This window comes from Crinia signifera, chromosome 4 (genome assembly GCF_055691185.1).
Source record: "Crinia signifera chromosome 4, ASM5569118v1, whole genome shotgun sequence".
Lineage (NCBI taxonomy): Eukaryota > Metazoa > Chordata > Amphibia > Anura > Myobatrachidae > Crinia > Crinia signifera.
The window spans coordinates 280,715,179-280,738,443 of record NC_139220.1 but is presented as its reverse complement, the minus strand read 5'-3'; the positions used below and the strand labels follow the sequence as shown (position 1 = coordinate 280,738,443).

General features: G+C 45.7%; 1 protein-coding gene across 1 annotated transcript in view; it reads left to right on the top strand.

Moving 5' to 3' along the window:
• Positions 1-1,149: 1,149 nt before the first annotated feature.
• Positions 1,150-23,265, top strand: part of LOC146075480 (zinc metalloproteinase-disintegrin-like protein H3) — a 76,892-nt gene continuing 54,776 nt past the window's right edge. The window contains exons 1-3 of the mRNA XM_083184769.1: positions 1,150-1,374; positions 14,912-14,994; positions 16,680-16,756. Of these exons, the coding sequence (XP_083040895.1) occupies positions 1,320-1,374; positions 14,912-14,994; positions 16,680-16,756 (215 nt within the window). The 5' untranslated portion in view covers positions 1,150-1,319. The remainder of the gene's footprint in view (positions 1,375-14,911; positions 14,995-16,679; positions 16,757-23,265) is intronic.

Below are 23,265 nucleotides of genomic sequence, written 5' to 3'. Positions count from 1 at the left end.
AAACCACCCACCCCCCTTTAAACAACCAGCTATATCTTCGGAACCAACTGACCCATTTACATGTAGGCTTCAAATGATTTTGGTCCCGTGAAACTGGGCCGTTTGGTTCCAGAAAAATCTGTCAAACAACATGAACAGCCATGAAATTACATTTCAGAAATGAAAACAAATTGGTTTACCTGCAATATCTCTAGAACCAATGAACCCATATAGACCAGGTATCAGATTGAAGGCCCAGCAATTTGAGTTAGACTGAGATCAACCTCGAGCTTCTGTGATGCCGGAGGGGGAACTGGCAGCCGTTGGAACCAAATGGAAGTCGGAATTAGAGGGTCCCATGTTATCCTATGGGGAAAACGTTCCAGGTTTGCCTGGAGATATTCCAATTTCCCGGGGGATATTGACACGGGGCTGGGGGCATGGCTAGAGGCTCACAGAGCCTCTGGGTCATGCCCCCATAGCGGCAAAATGGGGGCGTGGCCTCGCGGGGAGCCGCGAGCATAGGCCACGCCCCCGAATTAGGTCACGCCCCCGAAAATTTCGGCGCGCCATAGGCGCGCAGTAGCAGCCTCCCGACTGCTGAACGCGCAAAGTTGGGAGGTATGCTTGTCCGGTCCGGTTTTTACATAGCCAGAGCCTTTTATGATAAAATAATTTGAAATAAACCAATGATACTGTACTATCAGGTGCCACTTCTACTGTATCTGTGTTGTTTTGGATTGCTGTGGAGCCCAGAGGGAATCTGGAATTGTGGAAGGGAACAGTGGTCCTAACACAAGGGCCTGTCTCTGTGAATTCACATGGAGAAACCATTGGAAATTTGTGCACTAAATTTGTTGTTTTATTATATATTTAATTATTGTTTAGATCATATAAGTCAATTTAGAGTGAGTCAAGTGTTTTGTTACAATATAATAATCTAAAACCTTGTCTGAAACGTTCTACAATGAAACACTTGTCATTGTTGGCTAATGTAACATTCCAGCACTGCACATACTGTATATGCCACTGCCTCTCTCCCATTGATCTCTCTCTCTGATATCTCAGCGGACACATGGTCAGACCAATCAGAAGAAAGCATTGCACACCTGGTGCCAAGGTAAAGAGCCCAGGTATACACAAGAAGAGAACACCCCACCGGGCAGGAACACAATAAGAAGTGGCTCAGGGACAAGCATGCTGTCACTTCCGCCGAGTCTGGATTGTTGAGTAACCTGTTTGCTCATGTGAGGCTATAAAGTGTAGAAAGCACAATGTACAGTGTGTAGTTCGTCAGTGACTAGTGCCGGGGAGAGAGTGTGTACAGGAGATCACAGACCATGCTGCAAGCTGCCCTGCTCCTGCTGCCGCTGATGGTGGGCTGCCAGGTCCTAGGTGAGTCCACACTAAAGCCACCAGCAGCAATTACATTTTATTTTAATTCATGATATAAAATGAGATGACTGTGTCCGAGCCAATGCACGTGTAAAGTGAGGCAGGATATAGTGCGGGGTCTTTGGTCTGTATATATTAATTACATGACGTCATGCTGGGGCAGTTCTAAATAATTGGATCTGATTGTTTTATGGGAACAACCGAACCTCCTACAGTGTGTGCATTGTCTGGTTAGAGTGCAGGGACTTGTGGACTGGATCATATTACCTGTAACTGGATGTCTCCTGCGGGTTGGGAGTGGACTGATAAGGGTAAAACTGCTGTGGCTGGAAGACAAGTTCATACACCTCCAGGTCTCACCTTTTCTCCTCTTGGAAGACTCCTATCCCTAGCCCAGAGCACAGAGGCTATTACGTGCCCAGGTTGCCTGTAATAGAAGGTGTGGCTGTTATTATTGTGGCTTCTCCCCGAGGGTTAGTTGGGGTCACTGAATGTAAAATGTAGCATTTGTCTGCTGATGGGGGAACTCCATTGCACAGTGGCAGAATCTGAGAATGTGAATGTTTGTCTTTCTCTTGTGGGACCTTTCCCCTATATTGAGAGTATCAGGCTGACTCTTACCTTGGCTGTTACTAATTATGATTCACACTAATGAATAGCGTGGGCATAGCAGATCTGGCAACTAGATCTATGCTGCTGCCTTCAGTGCTGTACTTGTAGTGATAAGGGGCATTTGGCACATACCACACTTGTGTCTGTGGTTGCGAAATACTGGCCACACCTGATATCGAATTGTGTTCTTATTGTACGTACTACCTAATACTCAGGTGATCTATTGGCCTGTGTGTGAGAAGCACTAACTGGCTCCAATGCCCCCAGCTGTCCTGCCTTATTGCCTGTTTCAGAATGGGTGGCAGAAGTATGGAAATCCCTATTCAGTGGTTTCTGCGCATGTGCGCGCCAGAACACACACACATGTGCGATCCCCAAAACTGCGATCACAGTGCAGTTATAGTGCTGGCAGGGTTGTGGGGGTGGCATGCGGCGTTTTGTGGTAGCATTCTGGGCAACACAGGTAGTGAGAGGGGTCTGTGTCCTGTCCTATTGTCACACTGATAGTGAGAGGGATCTGTGACCTGTCATATTCTCACACTGATAGTGAGAGGGGTCTGTGTCCTGGCATATATCACACTGGTAGTGAGAGGGATGTGTGTCCTGTCCTATTGTCACACTGACAGTGAGAGGGGTCTGTGTCCTGTCATATTGTCACACTGATAGTGAGAGGGATCTGTGACCTGTCCTATTGTCACACTGATAGTGAGAGGGATCTGTGTCCTGTCCTATTGTCACACTGATAGTGAGAGGGATCTGTGACCTGTCCTATTGTCACACTGATAGTGAGAGGGGTCTGTGTCCTGTCATATTGTCACACTGATAGTGAGAGGCGTCTGTGTCCTGTCATATTGTCACACTGATAGTGAGAGGGGTCTGTGACCTGTCATATTATCACACTGACAGTGAGAGGGATCTGTGACCTGTCATATTCTCACACTGATAGTGAGAGGGGTCTGTGACCTATCATATTGTCACACTGATAGTGAGAGGGGTCTGTGACCTGCATATTGGGCCTTATTCTAGTTCACTCTTTCTGACAAAATCCTTCTTAGATGGACAAAACCATGTGCACTACAGGTGGGGCAGATGTAACTTGTGCAGAGAGTGTTAGATTTGGGTGGGGTTTTACTTCAATGTGAGATCTATATTGCAGTGTAAAAAAAAAGCAGTAGAAACAATATAACTCACCCAAATCTAACTCTCTCTGCACATTTTACATCTGCCCCCCTGCAGTGCACATGGTTTTGTCCATCTAAGAAGGATTTTGTCAGAAAGAGTGAACTAGAATAAGGCCCATTGTCACACTGACAGTGAGAGGGGTCTGTGTCCTGTCATATTGTCACACTGATAGTGAGAGGGGTCTGTGTCCTGGCATATATCACAGAGATGAGCGGGTCCGGGTCTCCGGGATCCGACAGATCAGAATATCGCGATCCGAGTCTGGATCCGACCCGGCTCGGGAGTTACCGCCTAAATTCTGGACTGAAAACGAGGCAAAACGTCATCATAGCGCTGTTGGTTTCTCACGAGATCTGGATTCTATATAAGACGCACGCGCGCCCCGCCATCTTTACTCCAGCATAGGAGCGGGAAGAGGGTGGTTGTGCTGTGTGCTGTGCTATAATAATAATATATTATTTTGCTGCTGCTCACTCGATTAGGGTCTACAGGGGCTGCAGTGGCCAGTGTACAAGGGGCTGTACAGGGCCTGTGTCCAGTGTGTCAGGGGCTGTGTCCAGTGTGTCAGGGGCTGTGTCCAGTGTGTCAGGGGCTGTGTACAGGAGCTGTGTCCAGTGTACAGGAGCTGTGTCCAGGGGCATTGTCCAGTGTGACGGCTGTGTCTAGTGTATAGGAGCTGTGTCCCGGGGCGGTGTCCAAAGGCTGTGTCCATTGTCCACGGGCTGTGTCCAGGGTGACGGGCTGTGTCCAGGGTGACGGGCTGTGTCCAGGGTGACGGGCTGTGTCCAGAGGCTGTGTCCATTGTCCAGGGGCTGTGTCCAGGGTGACGGGCTGTGTCCATTGTCCAGGGGCTGTGTACAGGGGCAGTGTCCAGTGTCCAGGGGCAGTGTCCAGTGTGACGGCTGTGTCCAGTGTACAGGAGCTGTGTCCAGAGGCTGTGTCCAGTGTGACGGCTGTGTCCTGTGTACAGGAGCTGTGTCCAGAGGCTGTGTCCATTGTCCAGGGGCTGTGTCCAGTGTGACGGCTGTGTCCATTGTCCAGAGGCTGTGTCCAGGGTGACGGGCTGTGTCCAGTGTCCAGGGGCAGTGTCCATTGTCCAAGGGGCTGTGTCCAGTGTGACAGGCTGTGTCCAGTGTAAAGTAAGAAAAATAAATAAAAGTAATAAATAAAATAAAAACACATTTTTGGAGGATGATGGAGGAGGAAATAGTGGGAGATCAGCAACCTGATAGAAGTGCTGAAGCTGCTACCACCAGTCATGACAAGGCCGATACCTCTTTGTATTTTATGCTCTTTGGAGCATTTCTCTTTTTTTGGGATAGTTTATTAAACTGCCACCCTGTCTGCCCCTGCAGTGCCGCTCTGCCAGGTTGGAAGTGTAAGGTCCACATGTATGTGATGCCCACTGCTGTCGCTTAGCTTAGTCATCCAGCTACCTCGGTATACCCTTTTGGCCCAACTACAGTAAATGAAAACAATTTTGTAAGCTGTGAAGTGATCAAAATAGACAAGAAATGAGTGGAAACTAATGTTATTGAGGTTAATAATACTTTAGGGGCAAAAACAGGCCCAAATTCTGTTATTTTAGCCATTTTTAGCATTTTTTCATAAAAATCCAGATCCAAAACCAAAACCTACAAGGGTGGTTTTGCCAAAACCAATCCAGATCCAAAACACGGAGGGAGATCCAGATCCAAAACCCGAAAAAGTGGCAGCCGCACATCTCTAATATCACACTGATAGTGAGAGGGATCTGTGACCTGTCATATTGTCACACTGACAGTGAGAGGGATCTGTGACCTGTCATATTGTCACACTGATAGTGAGAGGGATCTGTGACCTGTCATATTGTCACACTGACAGTGAGAGGGATCTGTGACCTGTCATATTGTCACACTGATAGTGAGAGGGATCTGTGACCTGTCATATTGTCACACTGATAGTGAGAGGGATCTGTGACCTGTCATATTGTCACTCTGAAAGTGAGAGGGATCTGTGTCCTGTCATATTGTCACACTGATAGTGAGAGGAATCTGTGACCTATCATATTGTCACACTGATAGTGAGAGGGGTCTGTGACCTGTCATATTGTCACACTGATAGTGAGAGGGGTCTGTGACCTGTCATATTGTCACACTGATAGTGAGAGGGATCTGTGACCTGTCATATTGTCACACTGATAGTGAGAGGGATCTGTGACCTGTCATATTGTCACTCTGAAAGTGAGAGGGATCTGTGACCTGTCATATTGTCACACTGTTAGTGAGAGGGATCTGAGTCCTGTTATATTATAATGCTGATAGCGAGAGGGATCTGTGACATGGCATATTGTCACACTGATAGTGAGAGGGGTCTGTGACCTGTCATATTGTCACACTGATAGTAAGAGGGGTCTGTGACAATGCATCTGTGTCCTGTCATATTTTCACACTGATAGTGAGAGGGATCTGTGACATGGCATATTGTCACACTGACAGTGAGAGGGATCTGTGACCTGTCATATTGTCACACTGATAGTAAGAGGGATCTGTGACCTGTCATATTGTCACACTGATAGTGAGAGGGATCTGTGACCTGTCATATTGTCATACTGATAGTGAGAGGGATCTGTGACCTGTCATATTGTCACACTGATAGTGAGAGGGATCTGAGTCCTGTTATATTATAATGCTGATAGCGAGAGGGATCTGTGACATGGCATATTGTCACACTGATAGTGAGAGGGGTCTGTGACCTGTCATATTGTCACACTGATAGTGAGAGGGGTCTGTGACCTGTCATATTGTCACACTGATAGTGAGAGGGGTCTGTGACCTGTCATATTGTCACACTGATAGTGAGAGGGGTCTGTGACCTGTCATATTGTCACACTGATAGTGAGAGGGGTCTGTGACCTGTCATATTGTCACACTGATAGTGAGAGGGGTCTGTGACCTGTCATATTGTCACACTGATAGTGAGAGGGATCTGTGACCTGTCATATTGTCACACTGATAGTGAGAGGGATCTGTGACCTGTCATATTGTCACACTGATAGTGAGAGGGATCTGAGTCCTGTTATATTATAATGCTGATAGCGAGAGGGATCTGTGACATGGCATATTGTCACACTGATAGTGAGAGGGGTCTGTGACCTGTCATATTGTCACACTGATAGTGAGAGGGGTCTGTGACCTGTCATATTGTCACACTGATAGTGAGAGGGGTCTGTGACAATGCATCTGTGTCCTGTCATATTTTCACACTGATAGTGAGAGGGATCTGTGACATGGCATATTGTCTCACTGATAGTGAGAGGGATCTGTGACCTGTCATATTGTCACACTGATAGTGAGAGGGATCTGTGACCTGCCATATTGTCACACTGATAGTGAGAGGGGTCTGTGACCTGTCATATTGTCACACTAATAGTGAGAGGGATCTGTGACCTGTCATATTGTCACACTGATAGTGAGAGGGATCTGTGACCTGTCATATTGTCACACTGATAGTGAGAGGGATCTGTGACCTGTCATATTGTCACACTGATAGTGAGAGGGATCTGAGTTCTGTTATATTATAATGCTGATAGCGAGAGGGATCTGTGACATGGCATATTGTCACACTGATAGTGAGAGGGGTCTGTGACCTGTCATATTGTCACACTGATAGTGAGAGGGGTCTGTGACCTGTCATATTTTCACACTGATAGTGAGAGGGATCTGTGACATGGCATATTGTCACACTGACAGTGAGAGGGATCTGTGACCTATCATATTGTCACACTGATAGTGAGAGAGGTCTGTGACCTGTCATATTGTCACACTGATAGTGAGAAGGATCTGTGACCTGTCATATTGTCACACTGATAGTGAGAGGGATCTGTGACCTGTCATATTGTCCCACTGATAGTGAGAGGGGTCTGTGACAATGCATCTGTGTCCTGTCATATCGTCACACTGATAGTCACACTGATAGTGAGAGGGATCTGTGACCTATCATATTGTCACACTGATAGTGAGAGGGATCTGTGACCTATCATATTGTCACACTGATAGTGAGAGGGGTCTGTGACCTATCATATTGTCACACTGATAGTGAGAGGGATCTGTGACCTGTCATATTGTCACACTGATAGTGAGAGGAATCTGTGACCTGTCATATTGTCACACTGATAGTGAGAGGGATCTGAGTCCTGTTATATTATAATGCTGATAGCGAGAGGGATCTGTGACATGGCATATTGTCACACTGATAGTGAGAGGGGTCTGTGACCTGTCATATTGTCACACTGATAGTGAGAGGGATCTGTGACATGGCATATTGTCACACTGATAGTGAGAGGGATCTGTGACCTGTCATATTGTCACACTGATAGTGAGAGGGGTCTGTGACCTGTCATATTGTCACACTGATAGTGAGAGGGGTCTGTGACCTGTCATATTGTCACACTGATAGTGAGAGGGATCTGTGACCTGTCATATTGTCACACTGATAGTGAGAGGGATCTGTGACCTGTCATATTGTCACACTGATAGTGAGAGGGATCTGCGACCTGTCATATTGTCACACTGATAGTGAGAGGGATCTGTGACCTGTCATATTGTCACACTAATAGTGAGAGGGATCTGTGACCTGTCATATTGTCACACTGATAGTGAGAGGGGTCTGTGACCTGTCATATTGTCACACTGATAGTGAGAGGGGTCTGTGACCTGGCATATTGTCACACTGATAGTGAGAGGGGTCTGTATCCTGTCAAATTGTCACACTGATAGTGAGAGGGGTCTGTATCCTGTCAAATTGTCACACTGATAGTGAGAGGGGTCTGTATCCTGTCAAATTGTCACACTGATAGTCAGACGGGTCTGTATCCTGTCAAATTGTCACACTGATAGTCAGAGGGATCTGAGTCCTGTCATATTGTCACACTGACAGTGAGAGGGATCTGTGACCTGTCATATTGTCACACTGATAGTGAGAAGGATCTGTGACCTGTCATATTGTCACACTGATAGTGAGAGGGATCTGTGACCTGTCATATTGTCACACTGATAGTGAGAGGGATCTGTGACATGGCATATTGTCTCACTGATAGTGAGAGGGATCTGTGACCTGTCATATTGTGAGAGGGATCTGTGACCTGTCATATTGTCACACTGATAGTGAGAGGGGTCTGTGACCTGTCATATTGTCACACTGATAGTGAGAGGGGTCTGTGACCTGTCATATTGTCACACTGATAGTGAGAGAGGTCTGTGACCTGTCATATTGTCACACTGATAGTGAGAAGGATCTGTGACCTGTCATATTGTCACACTGATAGTGAGAGGGATCTGTGACCTGTCATATTGTCACACTGATAGTGAGAGGGGTCTGTGACAATGCATCTGTGTCCTGTCATATCGTCACACTGATAGTCACACTGATAGTGAGAGGGATCTGTGACCTATCATATTGTCACACTGATAGTGAGAGGGATCTGAGTCCTGTTATATTATAATGCTGATAGCGAGAGGGATCTGTGACATGGCATATTGTCACACTGATAGTGAGAGGGGTCTGTGACCTGTCATATTGTCACACTGATAGTGAGAGGGATCTGTGACATGGCATATTGTCACACTGATAGTGAGAGGGATCTGTGACCTGTCATATTGTCACACTGATAGTGAGAGGGATCTGAGTCCTGTTATATTATAATGCTGATAGCGAGAGGGATCTGTGACATGGCATATTGTCACACTGATAGTGAGAGGGGTCTGTGACCTGTCATATTGTCACACTGATAGTGAGAGGGATCTGTGACATGGCATATTGTCACACTGATAGTGAGAGGGATCTGTGACCTGTCATTGTCACACTGATAGTGAGAGGGGTCTGTGACCTGTCATATTGTCACACTGATAGTGAGAGGGGTCTGTGACCTGTCATATTGTCACACTGATAGTGAGAGGGATCTGCGACCTGTCATATTGTCACACTGATAGTGAGAGGGATCTGTGACCTGTCATATTGTCACACTGATAGTGAGAGGGATCTGTGACCTGTCATATTGTCACACTGATAGTGAGAGGGGTCTGTGACCTGTCATATTGTCACACTGATAGTGAGAGGGGTCTATGACCTGGCATATTGTCACACTGATAGTGAGAGGGGTCTGTATCCTGTCAAATTGTCACACTGATAGTGAGAGGGGTCTGTATCCTGTCAAATTGTCACACTGATAGTGAGAGGGGTCTGTATCCTGTCAAATTGTCACACTGATAGTCAGACGGGTCTGTATCCTGTCAAATTGTCACACTGATAGTCAGAGGGATCTGAGTCCTGTCATATTGTCACACTGACAGTGAGAGGGATCTGTGACCTATCATATTGTCACACTGATAGTGAGAGAGGTATGTGACCTGTCATATTGTCACACTGATAGTGAGAAGGATCTGTGACCTGTCATATTGTCACACTGATAGTGAGAGGGATCTGTGACCTGTCATATTGTCACACTGATAGTGAGAGGGATCTGTGACATGGCATATTGTCACACTGATAGTGAGAGGGATCTGTGACCTGTCATATTGTGAGAGGGATCTGTGACCTGTCATATTGTCACACTGATAGTGAGAGGGGTCTGTGACCTGTCATATTGTCACACTGATAGTGAGAGGGGTCTGTGACCTGTCATATTGTCACACTGATAGTGAGAGAGGTCTGTGACCTGTCATATTGTCACACTGATAGTGAGAAGGATCTGTGACCTGTCATATTGTCACACTGATAGTGAGAGGGATCTGTGACCTGTCATATTGTCCCACTGATAGTGAGAGGGGTCTGTGACAATGCATCTGTGTCCTGTCATATCGTCACACTGATAGTCACACTGATAGTGAGAGGGATCTGTGACCTATCATATTGTCACACTGATAGTGAGAGGGATCTGTGACCTATCATATTGTCACACTGATAGTGAGAGGGGTCTGTGACCTATCATATTGTCACACTGATAGTGAGAGGGATCTGTGACCTGTCATATTGTCACACTGATAGTGAGAGGGATCTGTGACCTGTCATATTGTCACACTGATAGTGAGAGGGATCTGAGTCCTGTTATATTATAATGCTGATAGCGAGAGGGATCTGTGACATGGCATATTGTCACACTGATAGTGAGAGGGATCTGCGACCTGTCATATTGTCACACTGATAGTGAGAGGGATCTGCGACCTGTCATATTGTCACACTGATAGTGAGAGGGATCTGCGACCTGTCATATTGTCACACTGATAGTGAGAGGGATCTGTGACCTGTCATATTGTCACACTGATAGTGAGAGGGGTCTGTGACCTGTCATATTGTCACACTGATAGTGAGAGGGGTCTATGACCTGGCATATTGTCACACTGATAGTGAGAGGGGTCTGTATCCTGTCAAATTGTCACACTGATAGTGAGAGGGGTCTGTATCCTGTCAAATTGTCACACTGATAGTGAGAGGGGTCTGTATCCTGTCAAATTGTCACACTGATAGTCAGACGGGTCTGTATCCTGTCAAATTGTCACACTGATAGTCAGAGGGATCTGAGTCCTGTCATATTGTCACACTGACAGTGAGAGGGATCTGTGACCTATCATATTGTCACACTGATAGTGAGAGGGATCTGTGACCTGTCATATTGTCACACTGATAGTGAGAGGGATCTGAGTCCTGTTATATTATAATGCTGATAGCGAGAGGGATCTGTGACATGGCATATTGTCACACTGATAGTGAGAGGGGTCTGTGACCTGTCATATTGTCACACTGATAGTGAGAGGGATCTGTGACATGGCATATTGTCACACTGATAGTGAGAGGGGTCTGTGACCTGGCATATTGCCACACTGATAGTGAGAGGGGTCTGTGACATGGCATATTGTCACACTGATAGTGAGAGGGGTCTGTATCCTGTCAAATTGTCACACTGATAGTCAGAGGGATCTGAGTCCTGTCATATTGTCACTTTGATAGTGAGAGGGGTCTGTATCCTGTCAAATTGTCACACTGATAGTCAGAGGGATCTGAGTCCTGTCATATTGTCACACTGATAGTGAGAGGGGTCTGTTACCTGTCATATTGTCACACTGATAGTGAGAGGGGTCTGTGACCTGGCATATTGTCACACTGATAGTGAGAGGGGTCTGTGACCTGGTATATTGTCACACTGATAGTGAGAGGGGTCTGTGACCTGTCATATTGTCACACCGATAGTGAGAGGGGTCTGTGACATGATTCTGTGTCACACTGCGCATGTGTCCTGAGATGCAGATCAAACTCCGATATAGAGAGATTGAATTTCAGTCGGTGTTCCGGGGAGGTAACAGGGTTATTCACAGGCGCGGAAAATGATGAGCACCCACAGATGGTTCCAGCGGGTACCCATGGGCCCATGGATAGGCCTCAAAAAATCCATCCCTAACTCTCACACAAGGAGTCCGCATTCCCAGAGGTACATTGCAGGTGCGACATACCCAGCTCTGCGGACTCGCCCATACACAGGGAACAGCCTGTGCAGACATGGCAGGCAGGGTTGGATTGCCAGAGCCGTGACAAGCAACCCCCAGCAGCCCATTGGGGCCACGCACACCACTGGGATGGACCACTAGCACAGCAGCAAAGACAGGTAGGTGGCGGCCCTCTGACCCCTAACAACCATCCCGGGACTCCGGCTGCATCCCCCCCCCCCCCCCCTACAGCAGTGTTTAACTCATTGAGCACTCGCCAGAAAAAACATAAATCGTCACCTCGGTGGTCATTGTGAAAGGAATCTGTGACATGTTCTATACCTTTATATCACACTGAGGAGTACTGATTCTGACTTGCAGGCAATGTCAGTGGTCACCTAAATTGGAAACTTTTTGTTACTGGGCATGCAGGAAAATCCTTAAAAACTTGCTTGACACACGTCTTCCATGTTGTGCACAAGGGGCCTGATTCAGAGGTGGACGCTGTTAAGGCATTGGACGCATCAGCTGTTTTTTTTTTTTTGTTATGTGCATTTGAGTTGCACTCCCCATGTATTCCATTGAATACAGGCACAGTGAATTTGGATGCAGAGAGAGGCCATTTTGGTTGCTTTTCCCGGTGTGTTGCAGCCAACGACTGCAGCCTTTTCTGTCATTTCACTGAATTCAGCAGCCATGCCGAGAAGGACATTCTGCGCCTCTATGGGGTTGATGAAATGTTCTATGAAGCATCTGATGGTGCAACCTTTTACTGACCGCAACAGATTAGCACAGCAGCCAGTTGGGGTGTCTACAAATTCCATCGGCTGCGACAATAGCATAATGGTGCAGTCGCCCTGCGTAAAAAGGCACAGCCTAGATGGCATTGGCGTCCGCCTCTAAATAGGGTCCAGTACCAAGTGAGATGCATGGTATCTGAAATTAATTGGGAGTTTGTAGTTGGTGACTGGCATGGGCCCACGACAAGTGGTGTGGCCTTGCAGGAAAATACTTCTTTATACAGTGTATTGCACCCTGCATCCTCGGACATTGGCCACCATGGGGGAAAAAAACAACACAACAAAGTATAAATCTATACAGCCCCTTGCCCGTATGTATGCCATGTCAGTGTGCAGCAGCCTGTGGAAGGGCAGTACAATCATCAATAATAACATAATGCAAATGTTGTATATTACATATCTGTTGAAGCTACAATTAAACCTTAATCATGCTACCAAATTGGGACATTCAGGATTGCAATCCCCCCTAATAGACACGTACATGCCTTCATGTTCCACCTGCAGCAGCCAGAGGATGACGGGGTCTAAAGGCCCAAACACACTGGGCGACTTTGAGCTGAAAGCCGCTCTTTTTACTTGTTTGAGATGCTTTCAACTCGAAAGCCGCCCAGTGTGTACAGGACAGCGATGAGCGCTGATGTGCGCTCCTGTATCATCGCTGGCCCGGCCACTCATCTTCTGATATTGCCAACAAGTGAGCGACAGGGTGGATGGCTTTCTATAGCGTCCTGCTGTGGAAAGTCTTCTTCCCCTGGGAAAAATGCTAAAACGTGCGAAAAACGCTCATTGTGTATGCACTGAATGTTTTTCAGCCCAGCGATGTTTTTTTTTTTTTTTCCTCCATCATCGGTCAGCAAAAATGCTCAGTGTGTATGCACCTTCAACTCACAACAGAATCTGCCTTCCTCATCTCAACCCAGAAAAGGCAGCCTAGAACTCTGGGGGGAGTATACACGCGCTGCATGCGCAACTTTCAAAAGAATAATTCAGGACTTCGTCCACCTAAAATAAACAAGCAAAAACTAAATTATCACAATACAAGAAGTACTTTGATAAATGGAGGCATAGATCACAATGTCATACCTCCCAACAGTCCCGATTTCAGCGGGACAGTCCAGATTATCAGGTCCTGTCCCGCTGTCCCTCCCACGGCAGGCAGTGTCCCGCGGTGAGGGGGGGCTGTTGGGAGTCCCCCCTGTCGGCTGCTAAGCAGCTGGGAATAAACGCTGTGCGCATGCGCACAGCGTCTATTCCAGTAGCCAGGGGGCTGGGGCATGGCTAGAGGCTCACAGAGCCTCTGGGTCATGCCCCCATAGCGGCAAAATGGGGGCGTGGCCTCGCAGGAGAGCCGTGAGTATAGGCCATGCCCCAAATTAGGCCACGCCCCCGGATTTTTCGGCACGCCTGCGGCTCACAGCAGCTCCGTCCCGCATCCTTCTCCTCCAAAGTTGGGAAGTATGCAATGTAAATACTACAGACTCCAAGCCCTCCATCCTAAAGGCCCCCATACACTAGCCGATTTTGGTCAGATTTCAGCCAGATCAGTCGGATCTGGCCGAAATCGGACCAAAATCGGCTAGTTTTGATGTCCCCTCAGATCCGATGCGCGGTCCCGTGCGCATCGGATCTGCGTCGGGTGGTCGGACCTGCTGCACGTCCGACCACCCGACTTGGGACCTTTATAGTAATTTCCTCTTTCTCCATAGTGTAGTATGTGGCACTGACTGAGCGCAGTGCTGCTCTGGCTGCTTCTCTCTCTCCCCTTTGTACACAGCGCTGCTGGTCGGATCCTGGACTAGAATAGCCTCACTCGCTCAAAGCAGTTGTGGATCGATCCCAAGTTACCCTTGGGGCGGCGCGGCGGTAGAGGGAGCAGGGGGGGCTGGGGACGCTGCGGGGGACACAGGCGGCATAGAGCCGGGCAGGGGGAGCCGGCGGGAGCTGTCAGTACTGAAAAAAAAAAAAGCCCATACAATGATTGGGCGGCCTGTGATTGGCTGAGCGCTCTCTCAGCCAGTCAGCAATTGGCTGAGAGAGCGCTCAGCCAATCACAGGCTGCCCATTCATTGTATAGGCTTTTTTTTCTAGCACTGACAGCTCCCGGCTCTATGCCGCCTGTGTCGTCCGCAGCGTCCCCTGCTCTGTAGCGCCCCCCCCCCCCCCCCTGCTCCCCGGGTTTTTTACATGTGATAAATCGAGACGATTTATCACATGTAAAAAATGGCACATCAAGTGCCAATCTAATCAAGCTCCCCCGGGGAGCAGCCGGGGAAGCTCAGGGGGAAGTCGAGGGCGACTTGTCCTAAGGACAAGTCGCCCTAGTGTATGGGGGCCTTAACTTCAAGACTAATTGGAATCCAAATCTCTAGTGAGCAGTGCACTGAGTGAGGTATCACACTGGTAGTGAGAGGGATCTGTGTCCTGTTACCTGTATAATTGTACAGTGACTCAAGGTTGATGCATCTAATGATACATTTTCTCTCCCAGCATTAGGCAGAATACCTGAGGGACAGAAATATGAGGTGGTGTTTCCTGAAAAAGTTCATTCTCTACACAAAAGAGACACCCAGGTACTGTATAAGTAGTATCGCCAGGCTTGCATTCTTATTTGCCAGATTTTGTTGTTGTACCACACGCCTGTATATTGTTCTCGGTACTTCTGTATTATGATTTTATATAGTGTGGTGAGCGCAGCGAGCCACTGAGCCTGAAGCATGGTGAGCGGACGCGGATTACTTTACATGTATTCTGCGTGCGCTCGCCACGCTTCGGGCTCGGTGGCTCGCTGCGCCTGCCACACTATATAAAATCAACTCCATGCGTACTTGGATAGTGGGGGTATGAAATCACCCATGGGTGACTATACAATGAAAAATCGGGTCTTTACAATCAAAAATCGCATCGCATGAATTGTATGCCACTATATTGCATGCGATGCAATACAATGAAAAAATCGGGCGCCCAGATATTACACAAGTACCTTGTTCTCTTGGAAAATCTTTGCATTTCAAAGCATTTTTCAAATGAAAGGTTTAGGCCACCATAGGTGTAGAGACTAGGGCAGAGTAATACTCGGGCAGCATCATATAATTATAATATATTTCCCCTTTGATGCACACAGTACGCGGCACTCCCAACAATCCTATAACCTGCCGGGAAGATAAGTTCTACAGATCCTGTTTTATAACAGTCATGTGGGATCTAGGCTGCACATATTCCCCACTGTCCTACACCAAGCTATCAGAACTGCATAATGTAAACCATGGAGAAACTACAAAAGAATGAATTGTTCAGCCGCTCCTTTTCTTATCAAGCTGTCAGGTTTAGGTAAAGGCTTCCTGCTCGTTGTTACATTGTATTAAGCCACACGATTAGACACGGTGAAATGACAATGGCTTACTGTGGCTGAAAGTGTAACTTCTGCAAACCAGCCTGACCACTTATGAGCATTAATAATAATTAATATGTCCATAGAGGAGAGAGAGCTCCAAATGTCAATGCTGTAATTATGCTAGTGTGTCTCCCAACTCCTTTATATCCAGTGTAGCGATGCAGTGGTCCTAATGGACAGGCCGCACGGAATATATTGGATTTGTACCTATTCTCCTATATTGTCTGTTCTGTGCACGTCCAGGTGTAACACTACACTCCGAGAAGTGTACACAAGAGGAACGCACACCGAGAAATGTTCCTCTCTGTTGACAAGCAACTGGTGCTGTAGGTGCAAAAGGCGCCCCATTAAAAGCATGGGACATAGGGGGTTATTCTGATTCACTCGGAAAGGCACAATCACTCTCTAATGGACAAAACCATGTGCACTGCAGGTGGGGCTGATGTAACATGTGCAGAGAGAATTAGATTTGGGTGGGGGTGTACATCAAACTGATATCTATATTGCAGTGTAAAAATAAAACCGCCAGTATTTACCCTGCACAGAAAAAATAAAACCTGTGGGAGCTGATCAGCTGCAGAAGCATTTATCATATGCAACAAGTTTTATCATTCACAAGGGGCTTTATCACCTGTTGATAAATGGGCCCTAAGTTTCATGTGTCATGGCGGTAGCTCATGTTTTGCAGTCTTCATGGGACGTTTATGACACAGAAAGTCTTTACAAAAAAATTGTATTCCTGTCACAATTGAGCCCAATGGGCCTAGAATTAATTCTAAAAGGAAAGGGAGTTTGTAGACACGGTATAATGCTGCATCTTACTGTTTACTAATACCTATTGTGTCTGTCGTCTGCCTCTCCCAGAGCACATATCCAGACCTGATCCAGTACCGTGTACACGTGGAGGGAAATCCCTTACTCTTACACCTTGAGAAGACTGAGTGAGTGTCATCACTGTCACACGACGATACATGTATCTTTATTTATTAACCGTTTCTTCTATAGCGCAGCATATTCTGTTGTGCTTTACAATTGAAGACCGTGATACAACAAACTGGGTATTTACAGTCAACAGTTATGACGACCCTGCTGGCAAGTTTATAATCTATAGGGAAATAGGCATTGATACACTAGGATGCGTATTCTCTATTTGCAGACTGCAAAGGTTCTCTCTCTCTCGCCTAATGGTTCCCATATATACCTCATGTTCTGTATACTAATGTAAGACCTATATGGCCACAGGTAACAGTATGTATGTGCCCTAACAGCCTGCCAAATCCAATCATCATCTGCGAGGGCTATTTCAAATGTCATCCAGAGCAGTTGGTTGATCAAGTCAGATGATGACCCCTCCTAATGCTGTATTTAGTTCTCATCTTACAGGGCCGAGTTCTCTATTACCTGTTCATTTGGTTGGGGCTGTTGGCTTAGAGTAGACCACACATGGGTTTATGGGAGTTAGTGAGCAGTTTAACATATGATAATGCAGGAGGAGATGCAAACCACCCCCTTCCTGTATTTGTGATCCCGCACATTATAGCGCGATGTCTGTTAATTAGGCCTAGTGATTTCCCAATATAAGGAATACTTTCTATCCTTGTTTGGGCCTAAATCTAAACGTACTCGCATGGTGACTAGCAAGGACAAGGAAACTTTGCCTCGCGGTGCAGTACTTGGCCTGGCCACTCCCAGATAATGGTGGGCCCCTTTCCGGGAGCTCTCTGTCCCTCCACGCAAACATCTCTGCCTGTCAATCAGGCAGGAGTGATCGAAATTTGCTATACGATTGCAATGTTTAGTTTGATCCGAACGCAATATTTTTGAAGGCTAGAGGCTTTCACCTTGCACTGTATTCATGTTCAGTGTTTGTCTGGTGGTGGACTCCTAAACACTGACTTTAACAAGTGCAAGGGAGGCCTGCAGGTGGGTGCCCTAGAGATCTTGTGGATTATGGCCCTTATTCAGATCTGATTGCAGTACAAATTTGTTCTCAAAATGGGCAATACCATGTGCACTGCGGGTGGGGCAGATGTAACATGTGCAGAGAGTTACATTCGGTGCGGTGTGTTGAAACTAAAATCTAAACTGCAGTGTAAAAATTTTGCAGCCATTATTTACCCTGCACAGAAACATTAATTCACACAAATCTAACTCTCTCTGCACATGTTACATCTGCCCCACCTGCAGTGCACATGGTTTTGCCCATTTTGAGTACAAATGTGTACTGCGAACAGATCTGAATCTAGGCCTATATGCATTGCCCTTAGAATGATTGTATTGGTCATACACTTATAGGGGCAGAAACAGTGATGTTATCTACGTGTCAGCGCACCAGGTGTCACTGAACCCAGAGGCGCCCCTGATATATGGGTATACTGTATCTTTGTACAGTATATGTATAATAATAAAAACGAAAATAGTATTATTACACAATGTGGGCCAGATACTGTGGCTTCTGTACTAGTCAAAGAATCAGCAATGAGTATTCTGTTTTCGGTTCCTCCGATTTTCTATGTATATCACTATGTGTTTTTTGTCTATTCTATTTTCATGTATATCCTGTATATTAATATTGCATTGTTTAGGGTGCGTGAATGGGAGTATAGAGTAATAGATTGTTCAGAGACTAGCACCCAAATCTCCTGCACGTACATTGGATATATTCCAGTATTTCCGTTTACATATAAGAACTATACCCGAGTGGTGTTGATATCGCCACAACCCCATATAGTTTCTACTGCATCCCCCCTCCCCCCCCCCCCCCCTGCAGTAGTAATGTGGACCCGATATACTGGGCCCTTTTGGTTTTCCCCTATTACCCCCTTTGCTATCCCCTAGTTTATTCCCTTTTTCTTCACATGGGATACCTGACGTTTTGGTATTTTTTTACATGTTAAGCTGTTAGTTAGCTTCAGCCCTGGTTACTTTCCTTTAAATGTTACGGGTTTATTCTCTAAATGTCAAAGGTTGAAGTAAAAATCCGTCCAATCACTGTCCAGATAAAGACAGACTCATTACTTGACCAGGTCTCTGCACAAATGTAACATAATTCATTTGCAGTAAAGACACTATCCTAAATCTGCAACATTGTATAACAGTCCTAGACAAACATTAGCCTGGGCTCTGTGCCAATAACAGAATCATACACTAGCAATATAGCTATACACAATGTATAACCAGCGCTATCTCCTCAAATAAATAAATAAATAAACGGCACAACGAATAGCTCTGTACTTTTAAATGCTATTCTTTGCACAATTTTCCCAACTTTATCCCTACACACACTAGATGTTGTTTTGTCAAAAGTATATGTGTTTTTTTTTTTTTTCCAAAGTAGTTTTTATTAAAGGTTTTGTTCCGTTAAACACGGAAGGGGAGAAGGGTACAGAATAAAGATGGGGGGTGGGGGAGGGGGGAAAGGGGTACAATCCAACATACGTCGATATACAAGGAATACAACAATAAGTATAATATGTAATAAGAATATCACAATGGACCAAAATGGAAATAGTAACATTAATATGATACATTTTATAATAAGTAGTACTATACTGAGAGGGTTCTCCAGTAAATTAGGCCATATCAAATAATATGTTTGCTCCTTCAGTTGAGGTTATATAGTCCTGCCAGCAAGACCATGACATCCCTGTAGAAGAAGGTTTGAGGGAAGAGGGTAGACCCATCGTTTCCATTTGGAATGAATGGTGAATTTTCCTGATAATTTTGCAGAGTGGGGGGGGGGGTGTGGATTTTTTCCAATGGGCTATAGTGGCCCGGGTGGCTATAAAGATGTGACCCAATACATAACATTTGAAGTGAGGAATATCTGATGGATAAACATGAAGTAACACCGACATAGGCGACTCTTGGACCAAAACCCCCAGGACCTTTGAGGCAAGGTTGAAGACTTCCCTCCAGAGTGGTCTTATTTTTGGGCAGGCCCAGAAGATGTGGAAGGTGTCTCCTATCTCATTACATTCTCTCCAGCATATGTTGGAGATTGAGGGCCAGATTCTATGCAGTTTAGCAGGGGTAAAGGTTATGTAGGAGTTTAAAATGCATTTCTATGTGATTGCTGCATTTAGATATCTTATGTGATGTAGAATAGATTTTTTCCCATTGTTGTTGGGAGAGAGAGCACGCCAAGCTCTCCTCCCATTTTGTTTGTATACGGGCTCTAACCCCTGGGGAAGCAACTTGCAGCCCAGAATATCAGAAACTTATGGAACCTTTAGAGTTACCCATAGCCAGTTTTGTTAATATGTTCGGCGGGGGGAGCAATATTGGACCTGTTGATCTTATAGCACACTTAATCCAATGAACAATTCGGTTATAAGAGAAAAGTTCACTATCTGGGATGTTAAATTGGGATTGAAGCGAGCTAAAGGAGGTTATGGTGGCACCGTCTACTAATAAAGCTATAGAGTCAATGCCGCAATCTGTCCAGTTGGTTAGATTTATATTAGGCAACAATTTCGATAGGGCCTGTATGGAAAGGGAGCGTGAGGGGAGGGAGACATGTTTTGAGGATATTACTAGCATGTCCCAAGCGGAAAGAGAATCGGAGATAGAGCGTATGTTAGCAAATAAGGGGGGTCTTAGTTGGGAAGGGGTCCAGAGTAGATCCACCAGTGATATGCGGGAGAACAGCTGGCTCTCCAAGTCCACCCATTGTTTTTTGCCTTTAGGTAGAGACCAGTCATTTATTTGGGCCACTAAACAGGCTTGTTGGTATTTCTTTAAATCCGGAACTTCCAGGCCCACGTGCCTCCTCAATCTAGTTAAACTCTTATACGCTATACGGGGAGGTTTTTTCTTCTAAATATATTTCAAGATTGAGTGGATTTGATTAATGGTTTTCTGTGGGACTTGATAGGGAATCGCACGGAAACGATACATTAGTCTGGGTAGTATTGACATCTTAAAAGCAGCAATTCTACCGAGCCATGATATCTCCAAGCTAAACCAAGCTTTTAATAATGCATCTCTTTGGGATATTAAAGGGGTGAAGTTGATTTCTGTGGTAGTAGCTAAAGAGTTGGGGATGTTAATTCCAAGGTATACAATGTAATCCTTCTTCCAGTTATATTTATAATTCTGTTTAAAAGTGGAAATTTTGTTAGCGCTCAAATTAAAAGGTAAGGCCTCAGTCTTGGTCGTGTTAAGTTTGTAGAATGATGCTGCGCCAAAGCGATCAATTATGTCATGGAGGGCTGGTAGTGAAGTGTCCGGGTTTGTTGCTATGAGAAGAATGTCGTCAGCAAATAAACTTATTTTATGGAGGGACGAGCCCACTGCTATACCTGGGAAGTCTAGAGACTGACGTATTGTCATTGCGAGGGGTTCTATTGCCAACACATACATGATAGGGGGCAGCCTTGCCTTGTTCCGTTGGAGATCCTAAAAGGGGGCGAAGTAAAACTGTTACTGTACACTAACGCATTAGGTGAACTATAGAGAGCCAGTATAGAGGAGAGAATCGGGCCCTGAAGGCCAAACCTTTTCAAGGTCTCAGTGAGAAATCCCCAATGAAGCCTGTCAAAGGCCTTCTCAGCATCTAATGATAAAAAAATCGCTTCTTCCCCTTTATGAGAGATATATTCTGCCAGGTCAAAAACTCTTCTAGTATTGTCGGTTGCTTGGCGACCTCTAACAAAACCCACTTGGTCCGGATGGACCAAGTTTGGTACCAGTGGGGCCAATCTGTTTGCGATTAGTTTAGAGAAAATTTTTAGGTCAGTGTTAAGCAAGGCTATTGGTCTGTAATTTTGACACTGTGAGGGGTCTTTTCCCTGTTTATGGATTGTAATAATACGGGCTTGTAACATTTCGTCCAGCAGGGTACCAGTATCGGTAGCGTAGTTAAACAATGAAGAAAGGGAAGGGGCGAGCTCATTAGTATATTTTTTATAAAATGAGTTGGAAAAGCCATCCAGGCCTGGGGCCTTCGCGTGGGGGAGGGTTTTAATTACCTTTATAATTTCTTCCTCTGACCATTTTGCGTTAAGCGTTATTAAGTCTTCTGGGGAGACCTTGGGAAAACTTAGGACTTCTAGGAAGGAGGTTATTAGATTTGGGGTAGGTTGGGGAGTAGCAGGGTCTGAATTGAGGTTGTATAACTTGTCGTAAAATTTAGCAAATGCTGACGCTATATCAGAGGGATTTAGGAGCTTCCTTCCTTCCTGCGTCTGGATAAGTTTAATTCTATTTCTAGATTGGCGGAGTCGGAGTTTATGCGCTAAAACTTTGCCTGATTTATTACCCAAGGAATAGAATTTCTGTTGGAGTTTGGAGTATGCATATTTCATGCGGTTTAGAAACAGTTTTTGGAGTTGATTGCGGATAGATACAATTTCCCGCTTTAGGGCCCTAGATGGGAGCGATCTGTTAAGGGACTCAGCCTGAAGTAGTTTCATCTCTAGCTCCTCTTGGTTTTCTAGTCGTTGCTTTTTTAACCTGGCTCCAATTTGAATGATAACCCCTCTAAGGACCACTTTTAATGCGCACCAGTGGGTTGGGATTGAGGTGTCAGATGTAGAATTTAGTTCCAAATACGTGGAGATAGTTTTTGAAATAGTTCCCAAGGCCTCGGGGAGTCTAAGATGTAATCAGGGAGTCTCCATGGTTTAGGGAAGAATTCTGAGGGATTAGGGCCCCACGATCAGGACACTGCTGCATGGTCAGACCATGTCATCGGGACAATATGTGATTTAATCGTATTTTGCAATGACCATTTATCTGCTAGTATTAGATCAATACGAGAGTACGAGTTGTGAACGTGTGAGAAAAAAGTATAATCTTTAGTTGAAGGGGATTGTGTTCGCCATACATCATATAGGTCGAACTCATTTAGAAGGCGACTGAAGGTGAGAGATGTACGAATATTCGGGAGTGGGTTGGGCGGGGCTTTGGAAGTTTTTCGTCTAGCACTAGGTTAAAATCGCCCATAACAACTACCCGACCATTCTGGATCCGATGGATCGTGTCAAAGAGTTTTCGTAAGAAAGCAATTTGATTTGTATTTGGGGCATACAGTGAGACCAGGGTAATTTCCACGTCATCCAATTTCCCCACCAAAATCAAGTATCGCCCTTCTTTGTCTGAATATTGAGACCGTTCTGTAAAATGTACAGAGTTCTGAAAGAGGAGTGCTACACCATTTCTCTTAGCAGGGCCATTGGAGAAATAGCCTGTGGGATAGCGAGTGTTGTGAAATTTAGGAGGGGCAGAGGCCAGGAAGTGGGTTTCCTGGAGAGCAATTACTTTGGCACGTTCAGCATGGAAAGTTTCTAAAGCTTGACGTCTTTTGTTTGGAGAGTTTAGGCCATTTACATTTAGAGAAAGGAATTTAACCATTTGGATGGAGAAATCGGATTAGTCTTGACCTAATGAAAGATGAGTTGGAGTTGGACCTCATAATAGGAAGGAGGGATGGGGAGTGGGGGATAGA